The following is a 22,230-nucleotide window of genomic DNA, read 5'->3' as shown; positions in this document are numbered from 1 at the left end:
TTCTTTCTGCATTTTCTTACACACATCAAGCGCCTTCGGTTCGTTACAGTGGAAGATGCAGCTTCCCAGGGTCTTCATCGGGGACATCGTGTTCTCTTGTAAGGAATAATCGTCCAGGGCCACGAAATGATACCCGTTGAACTCTTTCATACCGTTTTAGTTTTCTCCAAAATCCAGTCCACATACTTGGCTACGTTGGTGTAGACACCGGGCCTCTCCTTCTGACCGCAGCCTTCACCCCAGCTCGTGATGCCCACCAAGTGCCAGACTCCATTGTGTTTGCAGGACAGGGGCCCTCCAGAATCTCCCTGTCAAAGGGGGAGAAAAAAATACACATGCCTGGATCACTTTAGGCCCTTCCAGAATTAAGTATTGTTGACAGCAATTTTACTTAATATTCTGGCCCTCTCACGAGTATCTAAACATCTAATTGCTTTCCTCTGACTAGCTTTCCCATTGTAGAGTTTAGTTTTATCTATAAAACAATTTGACCAAGTGTTCTGCTTGTGATGGCTAGTCTGAGTTACCAAGCTCACACACCTGGGAAGGGAGAACTTCAACTGAGGAACTGACACCATCACTTTGGCACGTCATCATGTCTGGGGGGACTTTTCCCGACTGATAATTGCTAAACACATTTTGACGAAAGGAAAGTATCGGAACAGGAGACCAAACAGAAGCCAGGAAGTAGCACTCCTCCCCCCATGTCCTCTGCTGTAGTTCCTGCCTCAAGGTCTCAACCTTGACTTTCTCCTATGGTGGACTGTGTAACCTGTGAGCGAAATAAACCCTTTCCTTCTCTGAGTTGTGTTTGGTCACTGTACTGGCTGGATTTTCCTGTCACCTTGACACAAGCTGGAGTCATCACAGAGAAAGAAGCCTCCCTTAAGGAAATGCCTCCATGAGATCCAGCTGTAAGGTATTTTCTCAACTAGTGATCAACGGGGGAGGGCCCAGCCCATTGTGAGTGGGGCCATCCCTGGGCTGGTAGACCTGGGTTCTATAAGAAAGCAGGCTGAGCAAGCCAGGGGAAGCAAGCCAGTAAGTTACATCCTTCCATGGCCTCTGCATCAGCTCCTGCTTCCTGACCTGCTTAGGTTCCAGTCCTGACTTCCTCTGGTGATGAACATCGATATGGAAGTGTAAAAATGCATTCACTCCGATCTGACATAACCGATTGTCTGAGACAGTTTTACCTTACATGTGTCCTTCCCTCCTTCTTTATATCCTGCGCAGATCATCTTGTTGCTTATTTTATGTTTCCTGTATCTTATTTGACATTCTTCATTTGACACCAGTGGTACCTTGGCTTTCTGGAGAGTACTTTGTACTTCATCTGAAAAAGGTGGGATTGGTGTTTTAGTGGAATAATTATCACTCTACTTAAAAGCCAAAATTTTACAAGAAAATCTAGGAGGAAAATTTACTAAGCTTAATTCGTCTTTTTCTAAGTATGGAATATAAAGAAAACATTGTTTCTACTATTGTGTATATAATTTTATTAATGTTATTTAGTTCAAAATTAAGTATGGCACCAAAGTAGAATTCCTTTACAGACAAAACAATTAGAAACCAGGCTAGAACTTTTACATAGAGTGTTAAGTCCCATACTCAAAGTCTCCAGTTAAAACAGTCTTTGGAAGGGTTTAATCATATTTAACATTTCTGATCAGATGTATTGATCTTCATTATCAACCTTCTTGTATTTGAGTGGTGTTACTTTACTCACATTTGGGCCATATGACTAGGTAGAAAACAGAGGCTATGGTCAAGCAGAGATAGAAGCATGGTTTGCTACCTCTCAATCCTGTGTACCCCCATCCGGTCACCCAGCATTCTGTGTGCACAGCATCTCCATCTCCTTTGGAAGGCAGGCATACTGGTCGCTGAAAATCTAATTTTGAAAATCACAGTTTAGTCATCAGAAGCCGCTACAGTTTGGATCTGAGATGTCTCCCCAAAGGTCCGCGTTCAAAGACTCCATCGCAGCCTGTGACACTGCTTAGAGATTATGGGAGCAGGGACATAAGGAAGGAAGTTACGTCACTGAGGGTGGGCCCTTGAAGCAGCTATTAGGAGCCCAGCCCCTTCCCTTCTGCCTCCCAATATCCAGGAGGTAAACCCTTTGCTCCTCTGCACATTTCTTACCAAGGGCTCCAAAGCAGTGGAGGCTCCCTACCGCAGGCAAAGCCTCTGACATCATGAGAGCTCATATTAACTTTTTTTCCTTACAAGGTGGTTACACCAGACATTTTGTCACAGTGGTGAAAAGCTGACTGGTGCAGACAGAAACCCGATCATTTTCCCCAGAGAGGATTGTTATTTCACCTGACATTAATCATGCTTTCTTTCTTTACGATATCCATGTTATCTTTTTCTCATGTATTTCATGTCACGTGTTCAGCGGTGTGTATATAAAACATCCCAAGCAGAAGGGACAAGAGAAGGGTAAGACATGCATGCCTATTTACTCAAACATTCGTGTTAACAAGGTTTAATAGTCTGTAGTATTTGCCTAACTGTGTTGTCAAGCCCTTTGCTACTAAAGCAAAATGTCAATCATTATTCTGATTACCTTATATCATATAAACAATGTCATTCTATGTACCTGAAGAAGCCTAAAGGCAAGTTTCTCCATCTGCACTGTCAAAGCGAGGATCTCATATTCTAAGGCAAAGCTGTCTGTCTCCACAGAGTGAGGCCATCTTTCCAGACTTTGTTGTCTGACTGTTGATTGGGCCCCATAGAGGAGACTGGGACTCTCCTATCACGGATGTTTTATCTAGGTCGCCCTTATTGATTCCTTCCCACCTAAAACTCTATATACCTGTGTAATTCATGGCTGATTCCAGTTTTAACAGGGCAATATCATGTCCACTTTCTGCCGTTGTATATTGATCATGAATGATCATTTCTTGAACCCTGAAGAAAGCAGTATCTTCATTTATTTCTGATTGGTTTACAATGCCACCGTAGACACGCAGATTTTTAGGTGTCTCTATCCTAGGGAACAAACAGTTAAAAAAAAAATCTATCACCAGGCAACTTTTCAAATATGTGTGTTTCATAGTCCATTATACTCTGCAGCTGTTTCTACCTTTAGGTGGAAAAAGTGATTTTATTGTCAAAAAACTTAGTCACACATTTCCCTCTACAGTGGAAGCACTGGGTTAGTACTCACACTAAAACTGATCACATTTAATAAGTGGTCTTTCCCTTCTCCAGCCCATCCCCAAGCCGAGAAAGAGTTGAGTATTAGTCTCAACCTTCTCTTGGACAGAATAAAAGAACCACTGTGTCTTTCTGTATTTCTTCATATGTACTTGCAAAGGGGACTATTGACCTCAGTGTAGCATGAATTACAAGTATGTGCATTTACACATGAAAAAAAAAAAAACCGAACGAAATCAATTAACATGGGAAACAACAGACACACTAAAAATAGCACAGAAAAGTTTCACTCAACCGAATTTCCTCAAGATACGCACTTCCCCAGCTAAGATGCTTACGTTTGGGCCAACCCTGAAAGGCAATGTACTTGTGGTTTGATGGTGTGTGCTGAACTCTATGCATTCAGAGGCAGAGCAAGAGAAAACATGGGAAGGATTCAAAGAGCTGGAAAGAGTGAGTTTCATTCTGACCCTGGCACCAGGAACCAGCGGTAAGGCTTTGGAAATGATTTGCATTTTGAATGAAAAGGCAGAATGGTATGCAAGCAGCTTTGCTCCTGCACCTGTCCAACTGTGGTCAAATGACGAATACTGGTCCCTCCCACCCCGGCATCTCTGCCCACACAGGTCCCTCCCACCCCGGCATCTCTGCCCACACAGGTCCCTCCCACCCCGGCATCTCTGCCCACACTGGTCCCTCCCACCCCGGCATCTCTGCCCACACAGGTCCCTCCCACCCCGGCATCTCTGCCCACACAGAGAGAATTAATTTAGTAAACAGGATTGTCTACATTTCCAAAGTGTTGCTTTTCTATCATGAGAGTTCCAGGTTTCACCTGTGTTTGATGATGGTGATCCCAGGAGAAGAGCCATAACACTCACCCAGAGAAACAATGAGCAGCCGACAGTATCCACTGGTCTCCAATGATGGAGCCTCCACACAGGTGTCCCTGGATGGTGTGCAGGGACACCTGCCATGGCCATTCACCGTGGACAGATGCAGCTCCTCCAACCACCCTGGGCTTGATTTTGGTTGTGCACACTACAACAGAGAGAGCATGGTTAGCAGCTACCTACAGCTTCACAGTCCTGGCCATTCTGTAACTGAAGAAATCCCTTGGAAGACTTTCAACCTATAATCAAGAGGGTAACATTTAGAAAGTTAGTGGGTGAGCAGGACACATTATCAGTAACCCCAGTGTAAACCTTCAGAAAAAGTTCTTTCTTGATGGCTGTTCCATTAACATAAAGAGAATGCTGATAACTTATGGTGCTCAACATTGCATTTGGGATGGACAAATACTTCTTTTAGTGGTGTCGCTGGGTGTCTTTAGAAAGTCAAGTTACATCAGAGACCAATGACAGAGTAAATGCAACAAACACGTTGGTTAGATGTTCCCTCTTACATTAGAGTATTGTGTGACCTAACACTGTACATTGTAATCTACTTCTCTGATTTGTGCAACAGAAGGCGTGCAGTTTTATTACCCTCCGTATTTTCCCCTCTAACTAACAATCTACAACTGATCCATTCTGACACCTCAACAGGCCAAAGATTATAAATTCAACAGAGACAAACAGAATGGAGGCGGAAACGGTGAGAAATGCAATCTTCAGTTCAAGGTGCCAGCTCCGGATCCCAGGTTTTAAAGCCTGCTCACACCACTGAACACTCTTTTCTAACTGCTCCATCTACCACAAAGATGTAGAATAAAGACAATACTTGTTTTGAATGTCCCTTCTATTAGGTAAATTTATCATGAGCAAAACACAGAGTATATGAACTACAATCTTAAGAGGGGTGGGCCATCCAGAGATTGCCATAAAACCTCTGAACTCTGAGGAGGCACGTTTTCTAGTTAGGGCATTACAATTGTTGGGACAAAGTATCTGACTGTGCATTAAATCAAGTCCTCAGAAGTTAAGTATGGGGTCACCTTCTAGAACAGCACATGATCTGACTAAAAAGGTTTTATACTTCTACAACTTGGACAAGAAGTAATTAGAGTCACATTTTGTTCATTAAAACTCAACTACATCATCACAATTTACAGGGTCTCTTAACACTGGACATGATGAGTATCTAATAACATATTATATATTATTATACAATCATATAACATATAGCCATGCTCTACTGAATGATCAACCGGGAAGAAAATGAATAATTAGTGGACTGGTTGGTTCTTTAATCTCTGAGAATTAAAACAAAGCAAGACAAAAACAATGCATTGGTCTTGACAACAAAAAAATTAGTCCTGTGGGTCTGTCTCTTCAGGAAATGCCACTTGAAATGACTAATATATACACGTACACATACATCGCACACACACATACACCATACATTATGGAGAGCCTCTAAATCTGTGAACATACAAACCACCTCTCTCCCATGTCTATTTTGTTGTCATTTTTAATACAGGATCTTGCTATTTAATCCAATATGGCATCTGGATTAAGCTTTTGATTCTCCTGCCTCAGCCCCCTGCATAGGGCTGTCCTGCTGTTTCCATCCCTCTGCGGTTGTTGTAGACTAGCCTCACGCCTCCTGTTGATACGTGATGCTGACCATTTCCCTTCAGCTGTACTATTTTCAAGTACTCACCATTATCCATTTTGCACAGCCTCAGTGTGTATCCAGAGATGCCTCCCCTCCCATGCAGTATTCGAGTTGGAGATCCATTTGAAGAAAGCTTTAAGTGGCATCTGCCCCTACGGAAGAAAATAAAACTGTGTAATCAAAACGCCTTCTACAAAGAGATGCTCCAAGCACATCCACCTAACGCTTGCCTTACTTCCTCTCATTGCAAGATCCTCTGGATGGGTAATAGGTGAAGAACTGGCAGCGGACAGCATCAGTGCACATTTTCTGGCAGGTTTCTTGGCTTTTCACATCGATGATGTCCAGTTCTTCTCCCAAGAATTCGGTGTCGTTGTAAAAGGACGGATGACAGAAGACTAGACAACAAAGCACACGCCAGGTTTGAGATGTGCAGCCTTCACAGCCATCCGGTCCCCTCAAGACTGCTGGGCTCAAGACGAAGGAAAGTCTCCAAGTTTACCTGGGATGCTATGTCTGCAGTGCTGGAGACCAAATCCAGAAAGGGCGTTGCTCTTTGTAATGCGTGTGCTTGGTAATCCACTTGCAGATGTTTTAAGGAGACAAAGATGTCTAAAGGACCAGAGACGGCACATGGATAAACCATGTAAAGTATATCACAGAGAAAGACCACTTGTTACAATGAGTATGGAAAGTAAAGGTAACTCAGAGAAGCATTTAACAGCAGCTACATCCCTAACGCTACTTCTCCAACCACCAAATCACGTCCAGTAAATTGCACCGTCTCTAAGAACTTTTCAAAAACATTTGCTCTATTGTCAGTGGTGCCAGAGTCTTTCCTCCCTCTTGATGCTGTTCCTTTTAGGGATTCAGGCCTACCGCAGAGTCCAGAAGCCTCCTGCTACCTAGACATCTCCTGTCTTGCTAGCACAGCACATTTTTCTCGGCTGTTTTTAAGGAGAGCAAATGACCCTGAATGGTACCTCCTTACCTCTGAGATTCTTCTGGCCATGCTTGGGAAAAGAATGTAAAAAACAAACAAGTGGGGTGATGTGTGCAAATTCGACGACAGACAAAAGCATCTGGGGCCAGCACGCTGTCAATGTTAAGGTCTGCAAGCACCGTGTTTGGGAAAATGTCCCTGATACAAGCTGTACAACAGAAGAAACGCTGTTAGGAAGGCGGGGGCACCAGCCACATCATAGCTGTTCCAGACAGTGTTTGTAAGGTATATCACAAACAAAGTTCATCTGGAGACCTTTATCTATTTATTGTTGTTGTTTATAAAAGAACAAGTTAGAACCTTAAGAGGAAATCCTTTCCAGGACATAATGAATTGTATCACAGGAAGACAATGAAAAGTGATTGGACTCAGTTTATAAGTAAGCATCAACTGCTTTTCAAGTGAGACCCATTACCCTCAGCTCCACGTGGGCTTCATGGTGCCAGTCTTTTATTGAGTAAAAACGATAATTACCCAGATTTGAAAGTCCGCAGGACTTCAGCGAAAATCCAGATACCACATTTTTGAGCTTTGTTATTGTGGTTGGCACTCCCGTTTGGGTGTACTTCAAAAGACAAATTTTACTAAATAAAAACAAAAATGGAAAAATATTATTCTTTCCAAGTACAGAAAATCGGGAGAGGATAAGCCGTCGCCATCCTCAGGGGAGAAATGACTGTGATAAAGGAGGAATGGCCCAGAAGAGTGTTCACCTGCAGAGCTAGTGGCCCACTGAATCCTGGCAGTTCTAAACACAGGGTGGACCTGTGGACTCAGGAACAATGTCATCTCACCAGTGAAGGGACATCACAGGAGACCTGACTTGCTGTGAGGTGACTGTGAAGGGGTTCACTTTAGCCCTTCATGTATGCTTTTCCATAAACCCTGGGAACATTTTCCTGGCTTGCAGTTCACATTGTGTGAAGTCTAAGACATAAAATTTGTCCTCTGAGGGGAGATAAAGAGAGCCATAGAAGGCTACTTCCTTTTATTATTATTATTATTATTATTATTATTAATTTTAAAATACATATTTCATGCTTTGCTTCCCATTCATTTGTTTTTCAAAATTAAGGAAAGCAGAGTGTGAATAGTCAGAGTTAAAATCCGTCCATCACATAACTGCTGTTTACTGTGCAAATCTAGACAATGTCAAAGATTCCAAAATCTAAAAGCGAACCTCGGGAGATGGAGAGATGGCTCTTTCGGCAGATATGATTATCTGCACACGTATGCATCTAAAAACACAGGCACAAATAAAATATTTTTAAAAGAACAATCCATATACTTTTCTAACAAAAAATTAAATCTGAAAATTCAGACTTAGTCATTTATTCTCATTAGACATATTATATATATATATATATATATATATATATATATATATATATATATATATATATATATATATATATATATATATATATAACAGTTTTCTTCCTGGAAGAGTTTAAAATCCCACATCAAACAGGTTAAAACTGCACATCGGTTTGATTGCTTCTTCTCAGGTAAGGAACAGAACTGTACATCTTGGTAGATAGAGAAACAAACTTTAGGTTTTAATTCTTTAGGTCAGGACATTTGTTAGACGGGGAAGAACATTGCCAATCAAACCAGCTGCAGAGCTTTCAAAACCACAAATGCAAAAATCGAATGCTTTTTGAAGTTAGTTAGGACAGAGGGTCAGCTTATGTGTGCTTTATAACCGAGTCATTGAAGCACAGAATCTGAGAGGCTGCATATTTGTATTGTATGTGGTGTATGGGGTGTTTGTGGTGTGTGGGGTATATGTGGTGTGTGTGGTGTGGGGTGTGTGGGTGTGTGTGGTGTATGTGGGTGTGTGTGGTGTGGGGTGTGTGGGGTGTGTGGGGTGTATGTGGTGTGTGTAGTGTGTAGAGTATGTGGGTGTTTGGTGTGTGTGGGGTGGGGTGTGTGGGGTGTGTGGGTATGCAAGTATGAATAGGAAGTCCTCCCTGCCTTTTCCTCTCCAGACAGAGCTAACCAGTGAGTTCCAACAATTCTCTCTCTGTCCCTTTAGCCTCCTGTGCCCCAAGCACTGGGGTTAAAGGCATGCACATCTGGGTGCTGGGATTCAAATCCAGAGTCACCGTGCTTGCATAACCAGTGCCTTCACACACTGAGCCATCATCCAGCTCTGAAATTTGAATATGACTTAAACGTGTGTTAGACGTGAAATGACCTTTTCAAGACAAAACAGTGATCTCTATTATGCAAATATCTTGGGGTTAAAAAAAATAGTTTAGGCTTCAAGTTGACGAAAATACCTAGTGAAGCAGGCTTTCTTCCCCTGGCAGGCTTTTATATCTAGGGGCTCGGACTCCCACTCACTCACCGATGGCCTGCACTGGGAAAATGCACTGTCGCATATGTGAAGAATTGGCAATGGACATCATTTGTGCATTTCTCCTGGCATTCTCGGGCATTCTTCACAACAGAACTATTATAGTTCATGCCCTTCATGTCTAGGTTCATGTACATTTCTTTGTTGCAAGCTGCAAATAAAGGTGGAGAATCTAGGCATCAGTAGAAGCCAGGGGGAGCAACTATAGTACACTGCTTTGGCAGAAGCCCTCTTGATATGATTGTTTCACTTCTTGCCCACCCTCCAGCCTAAGTTCTTGGTTTTGCTTCACTTGGCATAATTCCCACTCCCATTGGGAGGTATTACGAGGAAGCCAATGTGTTTTTAAAACTGGAACCACTTTAAACTTGTACATTTGAGACTGGAGAGGTGCTCAGTGCTTACAGCCACTGGCTACTGTTTCAGAGGACCTGGGTCCAATTCCCATCACCCACATGGCAGCTCACAACTGTGTGTAACTCCAGTTCCAGTAGGTCTGACACGTTCACACAGACACTTGGAGGCAAAACACCAAAGCACATAGAATAAATAAATATTATTTAGAAAAGAAACAGAAAGCTGGTGAATTTGTATTTTGACTTTCTGATCTCGCAGCTAAGCTACACTGACCAAATGGTTGACTCCTTAGCTTATTGAAAAGTGCCCGTCTCACTATTAAAACATGTGCCATGTCAGTCTGTCCTTCTTACTTGAACTAGCATTTATAATAAGGGCTTTGATGTGCAAGAACTGAGGTGGTAACGAGCCTTTATGAGGCTAGGAAATGTCAACTAGGGACAGGGAGATTATGGGGAGAGGAAAGAGGACAACCATGTCCTCTACTCTGTATAGGAAGATGGTTCCTTAGTGGGAAGTTTAGTCCTAAGTGGTAGTATTTTATTTTATAGCCACAAAACTGTATCTGAAATGATTACTTGTATATATTACAATGGCTAGTATTTATTGTATTTGATAAGAAACCTTACCACTTAATTGCTGAGGGCATTGCTTAAAGGAATATCCAGAAACCGCTCCTGTCGTGTTTATCATTGGCAGCGTTTCTGTGAAACTGTCCTTCAGGATGCAGGCAAACCTGTTCTTTTTTAAAATAAATGAATAAATAAATTAAAAAATGGCATTATTCAGTGGGAATTCATGCTTTTAAAAGAGTAGATCCTAAGGTCAAAGAGAAGGAGACAGATGACTGGGTTTCCTGCCAAAACAAATGTTTTCTTTGCAAGATTTGACTTTGCTTTTTATTACAACATCCTTACCTCTAAAAGAACACATATGACCCTCCTTTCCAACAGGACATGAGCAGGAATGGATGGACTCTGGTCTATTGCTGAAATGTTGTTTAAAATCTACCATTTTTGTGTTGTTCTTGAACTAGAAATGGTTTTCTATTTTTTACATGGATAAATTTTTAAGTCTCTCTCTTTCTCTTTCTCCCTCCCCCCTCTCTCTCTCACTCTGTGTGTGTGTCTGTGTGTGAGAGAGAGAGAGAGAGAGAGAGAGAGAGAGAGAGAGAGAGAGAGACAGACAGAGAGAGACAGAGACAGAGAGAGACAGAGACAGAGAGAGATCACATGCATGAGAAAGGCAGAAGATGGTAGTGGATCACCTGGAGCTGGAATTACAAATGACTGAAAATCTCTGGAAGTTGGGGAAACAAACCTTGGGTCCTTTAGAAGATCAGCCAGTGAACTTAACCTCTGAGTAATCCCTCTAGCCTGTGCATGGTTACATTATAAAACAGTGTTAGAAACACAGAATGTTCTATTCGTATCTAGTTCAACAAAGCCTAAAGTTTTATCCCTTGTCTTGCCAAACTCTGTTCTAGATATCAGAAGGATAATTAATGCTTATGGTAATATGTAACTAATATGAGAAACCAGCAATAACAAACAAAGATATTGGAAACTTAGTTTTGCATAAAAGGTTATATATTAAAATTTCAAGCTTAGCATAGAGACAGAAATACATGCAATATCTAATGTTTTTAAAATAGGAAATATGCAAAATTTGATGAGAATTTAATTAACATTTAAGTATATTTAACTTTACTAAGTATCTTACAGTTTTCTTAATGTGAAATTCATGTTGAAGTACTTAGAGATGTAGGGCTATAATATTTTAAAACCACTTTCAGTATTTATCTGTGACTACATACAGGTAGGTAAAGCAAACATGACAGTATTGGGGTGACATTCTTTCCTTGAATTAAGGTGTTTCTCTGTATTTCTGCTTGTTGATTACTGTACTGGCAAAGAGCTAAGTTCTGGAAGGATTTTGAGATCATGGTTTCTTTGTCCTGTTACCAGCTTTCAGCTTGTAGTGATTGTCCTTCCACACCTGCCCAAACAGCCCATATTGCAAACAAAGGCAAACAAAGGGGTGTTCCGTCGTTGTCTTACTGCTGATTGGTTATAGTAAAGATCTGATCGCCAGTAGCTGGGACAGGAAGTACAAGGGTGGAACTTCTGGGCAGAGAGAGTGACGTGAAGGACTAAAGCAAAGGTGAGAGATTCAGAGTAGACAGGGAAAGGAATGGAAGGGAGATTACGAGCTAGCTATGTGGCATACATAAAAGTTTAGAGAAGAGAGTTGAGGGTCTGCCCTAATGAAGGGCCTAATGTTTTATTATAAAAGTCTGCATGCCTTATTGAACCACTGGTGGGAACCGAGAAAGCCACAGAATATGACAGGATACTGGAGGGAGTAGGAAATTGTTCTATTTTTTAAAAAGATGTATTTATTTTAGCTATTTGAGTACATTGTTGCTATCTTCAGAGACACCAGAAGAGCATCAGATCCAATTACAGATAGTTGTGAGCCACCATGTGGTTGGAATTGAACTCAGAACCCCTGGAAGAACAATCAGTGCTCTTAACCACTGAGCCATCTCTCCAGTCCTGTTATAGTACATTTAAAAGTAGCTTTTAAAACATTTTTTTCCTAACTGAAAGGTTACAGAAAAGTTCTAGATAACACCACTATCATTAACTAATGACTGCAGCAGAAAAAGAATGGAAGATAAACCATGGGAGAAGAGCAAAAACATGATCTTAAGACTGAGAACTCAGGGGGCATTTACAGTTTTCCACAAATGTGCCTAAGTGCCATCCTTTCTGTAATAATTAGTATTTCAGTGCAAGGAAACTCACTTTCCAGCTGCTAACATCCCATTCTGTAAAATGACAGGAGGGTGTTTGTAAGTAGGTCATCCACATTGTTGAGTAACTGGCCTCGGAAGTCAGTTCCTTTTCAGAGAAACGTAAACCGTTACCATTTGGTAGGATCATCAGAAGATGACTCAGTCATGAATGTGAAGAGCAAGCACCGAGGGTGGTGTGTGCAGACGAACTGGCAGTGGGTGGCACTCGGTGTGAAAACAGTACGTAGGTCACCTCCTTGAAAGCTGATGTCTTTGAAGACTTTAGTGACACATTCTGCAAAAACGAAAAACACGGGTGCACATTACTGTGGATTTTGGTGGACACTTACCTTATTACATAGTCTGTTAAGAAGCCAATGCAAGGGCTAGAGAGATGGCTCAGCCGTTAAGAGCTCTGACTGCTCGAAGGTCCCGAGTTCAATTCCCAAAAACCACATGGTGGCTCACAACCATCTGTAACGAGATCCAATAACCTCTTCTGGTGTGTCTGAAGATAGTAACAGTGTGCTCACATAATACAATAAATAAATATTCAAAAAAAAGTCAATGTAAAACATTCCCAAACTTGGACATCAGATCAAATAAATGCTCTTAGGATTAGCTTCTTCAGTGAACACCCTCAGATGAAAATATAAATCACAAACAACACAGTGGCCTCAGTGTGGCATCACATTTATGAATGATTGTCTTGAGAATGTTGTGGGAGTAATTCAATGATTTCTCAGCTGTTGATCAGCAACACAGGCTCCTGAAGGAACCCCTCCAGGTCATCAAGGGCTTGCTGGGGCTTCATTCATTCATTCATTGCTTTGATACTGCAACAAACTAAAAGCCAAGACTGATGGCCCATTGTATGATGCCTTGTTAACATTAAAAATGAACTCTTTACCAACATTTACCAGGAAAAAGTCATTGAGTTCTATTTAGCTAAAACCTTAGATCAGTTTTATCTTTAAAAAGCCAAAATGCTAGAAGAGATACCTAATAATTCACACAGTATGTGACCTTTTAAGGGGCTGTTGCCTAGGGTCTGAATAAACAGTGACAGTCCTTATTGCAGCCACACATGTTCATGGAGAGGTACTGCTAACCCATTTCTCTTTATAATGTTGAAAACAAATGTCAGACTCATGTGGAAGTACTTCTGGAAGAATAAAATCTAATTCAAACATGGACTGCTACAACAACCATTGGTAAAATGTCTTGAGAGGATCGTAGGTGCATAGCAGTCAAAACTGTCCTGTGAGGCTTTTAGGATGTAAGTAACCAATGGACTGAAACAAACAAACAACCCCAAACCCCCCTAACTGGAATGTGGTACATACATACCTGCATTATTAATGTAATCAGTTAACAGGATCAATATCACATCATTGTGATTTACTGATAATTTGTTGGTTATCTCTATTCAGTTTTAGACATGCCACTAAATCTTGTCACCTAAAGGGTTAACTCAGAACGATGGCTAATTCTGTACTGAATATTTTCCAGTTTAGCTAATCATATCTCAAGTTTCCCCAGTAACCTTATGTATTTTTAGTCTGCACATGTAGAAACGCCATTCCCAGGACAGACCCCACAGTGTCCATGTGGCTCTGGAAGGGATTTGTAGGGAGGAAGAACAACCTCTCCACAGGTTCGTCTCCAAAATTCAACAGTTTTGGTATGGAGCACGATTTTCTCCACTACCGCCAAATATCCCAGGGGCTACATGGAGATTAAACTTCTTTTTCCAACTTCTGTGTTGTCTCCCACCAAAGCACACAGCAGCTGCTTCTGGCTAATGGGTGGTCTGTTCCTAGTTCACAGTTTATCTGTTAATTCTAAGAAATTAGGCATTTTCTACAAAGCCATCGAGACACATCAAAATGTTCTTATCAAGCAGAACATCAGGATTTGATAAGTCAAGTTGATTTTTAAAGGATTAATAAATGTTTAGTTTTGCTTAGGACAGAGCCACGACTTGAGTCATTTAGCCTATAATGCTGATTTTCATAATCTCAGTACAATTCCTAATACTGGTGAAGGTTGGCTACTGTTTGTATATTGAAGAGTTTGAATGGAAGAGCTTGAGCTAGGGCCTCAAATGTGCCCTCTCCCTTCTGAGTCCTGAGATTACAAGAATGTGCCTCCACGTGTGGTGGTAAATCAGGTTTGTAGACTCCTTGCTTGTCTGCCTGGAATAATCAGTGCGTTCGGTACTTTGAATCTTTCTGTGTAAATCACCATATTTATGGGAAGAGTCATTTTCTTCTTTCTCCTGACTCTTAGGTTCTTTTACTTTCCCTACTGTGGCATGTAAGATCTCTGATATAATGGTTAAGGGAAGTGACAGTAGTTTCTCAAAACATTTACTGGAATATATTCATTGCATAGTGGTGTGTTTCATGGGACACCTGCATAGGCATGTGTCATGTGCTTTGACTGTATTTATTCTTTATATCTTCTCATTTCTCTCCTTCCTTCTAGTCTCCTTCATTCCTCTAGACTCAGCGGCCCAGAGTGTCACTTTAACTTCCCCCATCCCCCACAAAAACACTGGATTTTATGAATTCATATAAGGTCTTGAATCCACAAGTGATATTTATCTTTCTCAATCTGACTTATGTCAGTGAATATGCTGATGCCCAGTTGCAGCCATTGTCACCCAAATGGCACCATTTCATTCCTCATTGTGGCCCAAATAAAACAAGGAGAGCACAAAGTTGGGTAGAGAATGGGGGTAGGTCTGGGAGGAGAATGGGGTGGGTACAGAATGGGGGAGTGGGTCTGGGAGGAGTTTGGGGAGTCGAGGTGAATATGAGCAAAATGCAATGTGTGAAGTTCTCAAAGAATTAGTAAAAACTAAACAAACAATCTCCTTAGCTAAACACAGAACATGCCTCCCTCCACTGCTGAGCATATGTCCAGCATTTGCTTTATGCATTCCATTCATATAATGATAGACACATAGGCAGACTCCCAAACTTTGTACTTGCAATAAGTTTCCATGCTGGTGAGGCTGTGGGAAAAATCAAAATCTGCCATGAAATTTCACAGAAAACTAAAAGTAGAACTGTACCCCTCCTGGGAATGTACATGATGGCCTCTAAGCCAACATACCGAAGATGCTTGCATCCCTCTGGTCCTTGTTTCCTATTCACAGTAGCCTAGTTGTGGGTATTCTTGCCTTACCCCAGTACCTTAGGGAAACAGTGTTTCAGTCTCCAGTATAGATGACATTTCTTGAAAGCTTTTGGCTTGAGCTTTTTAAATATTTGTTGTTGTTGTTTTACAATGCTATTTGGTCATTGGGAAAGTCCTGAGTTTGCTATTTTATGAGTAAAATTTTATTAAAATAAAAATATTGAATATTAAGAATTAAATAAAAACTTGCAGAATGTATCAATGTGTTGGATTATTTTAATTTTGTTTTTCTATGGTAAAGTACATATGACATAATATTTGCCATGTTGGCCTTTTTTAGGTCTATAGAGCTGTGGAGGGAAGGATGTACATTATATACAATTACCAATACAATTCTAGAATTCCTTTAGTTTTTCCAGCTGAAAATTTGTATACATTAAATGATTATCAGCATTAAGCATTGGTTGGTTCTCTTTGGTCTTCTGTTTCTCTGAAATTGGCATCTCTGGGAACCAAACCTTCATGAAATCATTCACGTGCTCATTTGTAAACAACTCATTTCATTTAATATAAAACCTCGAGGGCTCAGCCACGCCACAGTAAGAGGTAGAATTTCCTTCCTCTCATGCTGAACAATATCCCGTTTTCCATGGCATGTGCATACTGTAACATTATTTTGTGTTTAACCTTCTGTCCACTGTAGAGTACTCAGGTTGTGCTATGACAAGGATGAGTGTGCTTTACACACCCACGTGTCTCTATCTTGCAAATACCCTGCAGGATAGCAGGAAGGCAACTGACAAGTTTCTGTTGGAGTCTTCTTCCCTTCTTTTTGGTCTACATTGTGTCCACTGATTCATTTTTCATATATTAATGCAACTCCTGGAATTGCCACAATATGCCAGTGTAATTTGTCTTTTAATTTTATTTCTTAAAAAATGTTTAAAACTTTTTAATGTGTATGTGTGTATGTGTGTGTGTGTGTGTGTGTGTTTGTGTGTGTGTGTGTGTGTGTGTGTGTGTAACCACAGAAGCCAGAAGAGGGTGCTGGAGTCCTTGAAAGTAAAGTCACAGGAAGTTGTGAGCTACTTAACATAGATGCTGTGAATTGAACTGAGTCCCATGCAAGAGCAGTATGTGCTACTGAGCCATCTCTCTAGCCTCCCATTCAGTTTTCTTTAACACATGCATTGGATGGTTTGGTATGGCCGATTGTTAGACAGTTCTTGAGACAGAACCTTGTTATGCACTCCGTCCTGGCCTCAAACTTTCAATCATCTTGTCCCAACTTTCTTGGTTCTGGAATTTTAAGTATGATACAACCACAGTGGATAATAATTTGTCAGTTATGTTTGCATATATATTCGTAAGCAAAAAAAGTCTTATAATTCTCGGGATGTCCCTGTGAACTTAGCATCACTGACATTTTAGAACTGGATGCAGAGTGTGAACTGATGTACTCTCTTTAATCTATGTTTACGTTCTGTTTAATTCATTTCTGCCAATTTCCCCCTTGTCTTCTAGCTCCTTTACATCCCCTTCCTTCTTCCCCTTGAACTATATTGTCAACAATTTTTACAAATTCACTATTCTAACATATATGCATACATTTTGCAGATCATCTTACACCAAATTTGATTGCATTCCAAAGTTTCACATGCCAAATATTAATTATATCAAATTAAATTTAAAACTTATTGTGATCTCATCGTTGAATCATATTTAAGGATATACTTAGTTAACCCAACACCCAAACTTTTCAGTTACCAATTTGTTATTTTTAGCATGGCTCTTTTACAACTTAACAACATGTACTGTTTATTTTTTTTTCTCTTCAAAATATTATGGAGACCTGTAAGGTGCTGGGAGAACCTTGAATGAAATTGTAAAGGTCAGGTAAAGTTTTGAGTGAGTGTGTATTATTTGACATGGGCGTGGTCATGTCAAGGACCCCAATGTCTCGGACCCTTGGTAGTGCCAAAGCCTTAATCCAGAATGAGACTGGAGGAATGACAAAGCCTTCTTCTGGTCTGAGTATGAATGTTGGGGGTATGTATAAAAACTAGTAACCCCAACTTCCTCCTCATGGATCGTTGCATCTGAGACTTCTTACCTATCTCCCGCCAGCCTGACTAACTCACACCTTGTGCTGTACATAGTAAAAGTGCAGAGGTTCCAGGTTGTACTGTAGTTGGTGCTACTCCATCAATGTGAACAAAACTCATCTGATCTCAGTTTTATTGTGTCTGTGAATCATCCTCCCTTCAATCTCTAACTGCCCCACTCAGGTTCCCAGGACCAAGCCCCACAGAACCAGGCAGAAACTTGTTTAGAGTGGATATAAATATCCTGTGTATGTAGCAACAGTGTCCTTGAATTTAGTGTTCAAAATGTCAAGACAGACTGCCGAGTAATGGTGGCACATACCTTTAATCCCAGCCCTTGGGGGCAGAGGCAGGCAGACCCCTGAGTTTGAGGTCAGCCTGGTCTACAAAGCGAGTTCCAGTATAGCCAGGGCTACACAGAGAAACTCTGTGTTGAAATAATAAACAACAACAAAGATGCCAAGCAGTACTGACAGTACAGATAACAATGAGACTTCAAAACATCGACAATGAAGGAATACCCCGAATATCAATCTAATCACAAAGAAAAATGAAGCTATAAACTGTACAGTTTAATAAGTTACATAATGTTTATATTAGTTTAGATCTGTTACTGTTCTCACATGCCACACCAAAATTAATTAACTATACTTAAATGCTAGCAACAGTCTCAGGCATTCAATATAACATAAATATATTATTTTAGAAAGTGCTTACACTTTTATTTCAAATCAAGAATAAGCCTGAAGTGAAAAACACACTAAGTTGTTAAGATCAATATTGATGATTGATGGAGTAACTTTCCATTTCATTCTACTGAATAGTAAGAAAATGTATTTACTGGATGTGATATAGAAGGGAAGTGAAGTTGCAATGGTTAAATTAACCAAACAGGTAAGTGTACATTAATATTTCCATAACATTTAAGTCCTGATTTGGTTACTGTGTGTTCATGTGTGTGTGTGTGTGTGTGTGTGTGTGTGTATGTGTGTGTGTGTGTGTGTGTGTGTGTGTGTCTGTGTGTGTGTGTATGAGAGAGAGAAAGAAACAGAGACCGAGAGACAGAGACAGACTGGGGGATGGGAGGGAGGGAGGGGGAGCGAGGGAGAGGAAGAGGGAAAGAGGGAGGAAGGGAGAGGGAGAGAGTTACTGGATGGAATACTTTGGAATACTTTATGGAATACTAATCAATGAGATGAGTCGTCTTCTCTTTCTACTATTGCTCTTTGGAATCACTGCAATGTCTTGTGTAGGCAGACACAGATGCAATTCTATAGACAGATATAACTAGCATTCAGATGATATAAGTGTAGACTCTTTATAATTGTATATTTAAATCTCTTTCTTTGACCCCTTAAAAGGGACCCTTAACTGGAAAATAAATGATTCTGTTTCCTTCCCCAGAGTTCACAGCATGGAATTATTTTACAATATATGGGGACTAGAGTGTAATTTCTCTTCATGGACTTATGCTGTTTCCAACACTACAAGTCAGGGAATGAACTATTTCTAGGTCATATTGAAATACTGAAGAGAGTCCTTTAAAATTGTGATAAAGATGCTGAAGTATAAGGGTTAACAGTTGATGGCTTCTGACTGGGTAAGGGAATGGGGATGGGAGTGGGAGAGGGGAAAGATTTGGTTTTCTTTAAGGGGCTGACCACTGGGAGTTTGCTAGCACTCCCAATGAGTATATTCTCAACACAAATTGGACTTGATGTTTTTTTCAAGTTGGGGAGGGGAGTTGATCGGGGAGGGCTCAAGGGTGGGAGGGTGAACTTAGGAGGAATAGGAAATGAGTGTGATTGGGGTCCATTGTATGAAATTCTCAAATAATAAAAATATGATATTCATGGGAAAATAAAGCAACACTTACCACTAGAAACTGAAGCAAAAAAGATAAAATATAACACCCGATGTAATGAGGTCATCCTACAATGAGAAGAATGTCACTGTTTTTAGATCAGAGTGTGTAAATGTACAAGTTCACTGACATCAGAATTTACACAGAATGAGGGTCTCCATAGACAGTATGCACAGGGCCCCCGTGTTAGGACAACCCCTACATGGTGTGGGGTACTCGGTCTTGTCAAGTTCTGCAGAGTCACAAGGGACACTCCCTCCTCCCTGCCCTCTCTCCATCCCCAGCTCACTCCCAACACCACCCCCCAGTCACTGTCATCTGAACTCCTTCCTAATCCAGTTTCCCGTTTTTCTTTATTTCCTCTTCCAATTTATTCATTCTTGAGTTCTCTCTCTCTCTCTCTCTCTCTCTCTCTCTCTCTCTCTCTCTCTCTCTCTCTCTCTCTCCCTCTCTCTCTCCTGTGTGTGTGTGTGTGTGTGTGTGTGTGAGTAAGAGAGAGAGAGATCAAAGAACTCTGACTGACTATTCTTCTTACAGCAGTTTCTATTTCTAAAGGAAAAAATTACTACAAATTCATTCATTAATATATTGTCTTCGTCAGTTGTAATTTTTTATGCCCCAATAAACACTGAACAAGCTGTTAACACACACACACACACACACACACACACCTTTATAACCAGTTCTTGTATTACTTTTGAATCTTTTTTTTTTTAAACATAATTCTTACTGACTACAAGTTACTAATCTTTCCTCCTGCCTCTGCTTTCAAGTTGACTATAGAGGGTTGTTGACTAAGAATATCTACAATGTAAAATCAGATACATTTTTAAAAATCAATCTCTCTCTCTCTCTCTCTACTGAAAAAAATTACTAAGCTCTCATTCCAGATGAGGCATTAGCAATAAGTTGTTGAGAGAAATGCTCGTTTTTGAAGCCATACCTGCAGATACTTTCTCTGCCTTTGCTGCAGTCCTGGGAAGAGTGTTTTCGTTCTTTGCTATAGTCTTGTCTTTTTCTACATGAGCTTGTGTGAGACACTCTTGCTTAAATGTTTACTTGTGCTGGTTTCCTTTGTCATGTGACATCCTGCATTTGCACAGTGTGCCTAGTGTCTGGGAATGTCCTTTTGGTCTCTGCTACTGAAACCTACCCTAGAAGAGCACTAACTTTCAACACACCACCGACCATGTGTTCAAAGAAGCAATACACACTGAGAGGGCTGAAGAATCTGAGGTTGTCTGTGTGCCTTAGAAGTTGGGATACTCACACTACACACTACAGACTGACCCAAAGACGCTCAATAAAAAGCCATATCCAAGTGAAGATGCTTGAACATCACTTAGAAAGGAGGAATAAAATAGTCATTGGAGGCAGATAAAGGGAGGGCACTGGCTAGAAGAGGAAATGGGGAGGGAAATGGAGAGGGTTCAGGATCAGGTGTAGGGAGAGTCAAAGGGATGGTCAGATGGCTATGAAAATCTGCAACTGGCAGGGATAGGTAGGTGGTGGCCATGTCAAGAATGTGACAGAGAATTGGGATAGGGGAGGCACCCAAGAATCCCTGGGGGGGTGTGAGTCACAACACTGGAGATATTGAACTTGAAGAGGCCACCTCCTGCAGCTAGGCAAGAACCTCAGTGGAGCAATAGGGACAACAACTGACCCACAAAACTTTTGACTGGGGATATAGCCCAACAATAACCAGCCCAACTAGTAACTCATTCCATGGGCAAGCGCCAGTCCGAGACACTATTAATGCTACTCTGTTGTGCTTACGGACCAGAGTCCAGCAAGACTTTTCTCTGAGAGGCTCTACCCTGCAGTTGACTCAGACTGATGCAGAGACACAGCCAAATAGTGAATGGAGCTTTTGGACTCTGAAAGAAGAGTTTTGGGAAGGATTGAGGACCCTGAAGGGAATAGGAACCCCACAGGAAGACCAACAGAGTCAACTAACCTGGATCTTTGGGGCTTTCAGAGTCTGAACCACCAACCAAAGAACATATACAGGCTGGACCTAGGCCTCCCTGCACATATATAGCAGATGAAAATCGTGGTCTTCATGTGGGTCCTGAACAACTGTGTCAATTTGTCATGAGGTGGAGTCATCAGAGAGAGGGGATCCTAAGTGAGGAAATGCCTCCATGATGATTCAACTGAAAGCATTTTCTTAGTTGGTGATGATTGAGGGAGGGCCCAGCCCATTGAAGATGATGCCATCCCTGGACTGGTGGTCCTGGGTTCTGTAAGAAAGCAGGCTGAGCAAGCCATGGGAAGCAAGGCAGTAAGCAGCACCCCTCCATGGCTTTACATCAGCTCCTTCCTCCTTGGTCCTGCGTTGTTTTGAGTTCCTGTTCTGACTTCCTTCAATGATGAACAGCAATAGAAAAAGTGTGAGACAAATAAACCCTTTCCTTCCCAATTTGCATTTAGTCATGATATTTAATGCTATGTGTGGTGGCACACACCTATGAATCCCTGACTCAGGAAACAGAGACACACGAGTTACTGTGAGTTCAAGGCCACCCAGGTCTCCATAGTAAACTCCAGGACAGCCTGGACAACAAAGATAGGAATATCCTGTGCCCCAAGCAAAACAAAAATACTTACTATAAAGATTGCTTCATAGTCTCCTGTTACTCCATCAAAACACACACACACACACACACACACACACACACACACACACACACACGTGTCAAGATGAAAATAAACTGACTGAGAGTCTAATTTATGACTGATAAGATGACCAAAGGATGCCTATCACCAAGACTAATGATTTAATATTAATCCCAGGGATTCTCATGGTGGAAGGGCAGAACTATTTCCTGTGGGTTCTGTGGACACTTTGTGATAGAT

At 41.1% G+C, this 22,230-nt stretch overlaps 1 protein-coding gene across 2 annotated transcripts; it reads right to left on the bottom strand.

Annotated features, from left to right (window-relative positions):
- Nucleotides 1-146: 146 nt before the first annotated feature.
- F11 (coagulation factor XI) lies at nt 147-19,435 on the bottom strand (the record flags this gene model as incomplete). 2 transcript variants are annotated; one of them, XM_080928510.1, is made up of 14 exons in its annotated part: nt 147-308; nt 1,197-1,336; nt 1,799-1,894; nt 2,828-3,003; nt 4,053-4,212; nt 5,776-5,900; nt 5,966-6,128; nt 6,233-6,342; nt 6,722-6,881; nt 7,208-7,317; nt 9,087-9,246; nt 10,082-10,188; nt 12,385-12,547; nt 19,381-19,435. In XM_080928510.1, the coding sequence occupies 14 exons, from the start codon at nt 19,433-19,435 to the stop codon at nt 147-149; spliced, it is 1,887 nt and encodes a 628-aa protein (XP_080784636.1). The 2 variants fall into 2 exon arrangements, with proteins under 2 accessions (XP_080784636.1, XP_080784637.1); XM_080928511.1 differs by lacking the exon at nt 19,381-19,435 and having other exon boundaries at nt 5,776-5,882; nt 12,385-12,539.
- Nucleotides 19,436-22,230: the final 2,795 nt, after the last annotated feature.

The sequence above is a fragment of the Micromys minutus genome (genome assembly GCF_963924665.1).
Source record: "Micromys minutus genome assembly, chromosome: 14".
NCBI lineage: Eukaryota > Metazoa > Chordata > Mammalia > Rodentia > Muridae > Micromys > Micromys minutus.
The sequence above is the reverse complement of the archived record's forward strand: the minus strand, read 5'-3'. Positions and strand labels throughout refer to the sequence as shown.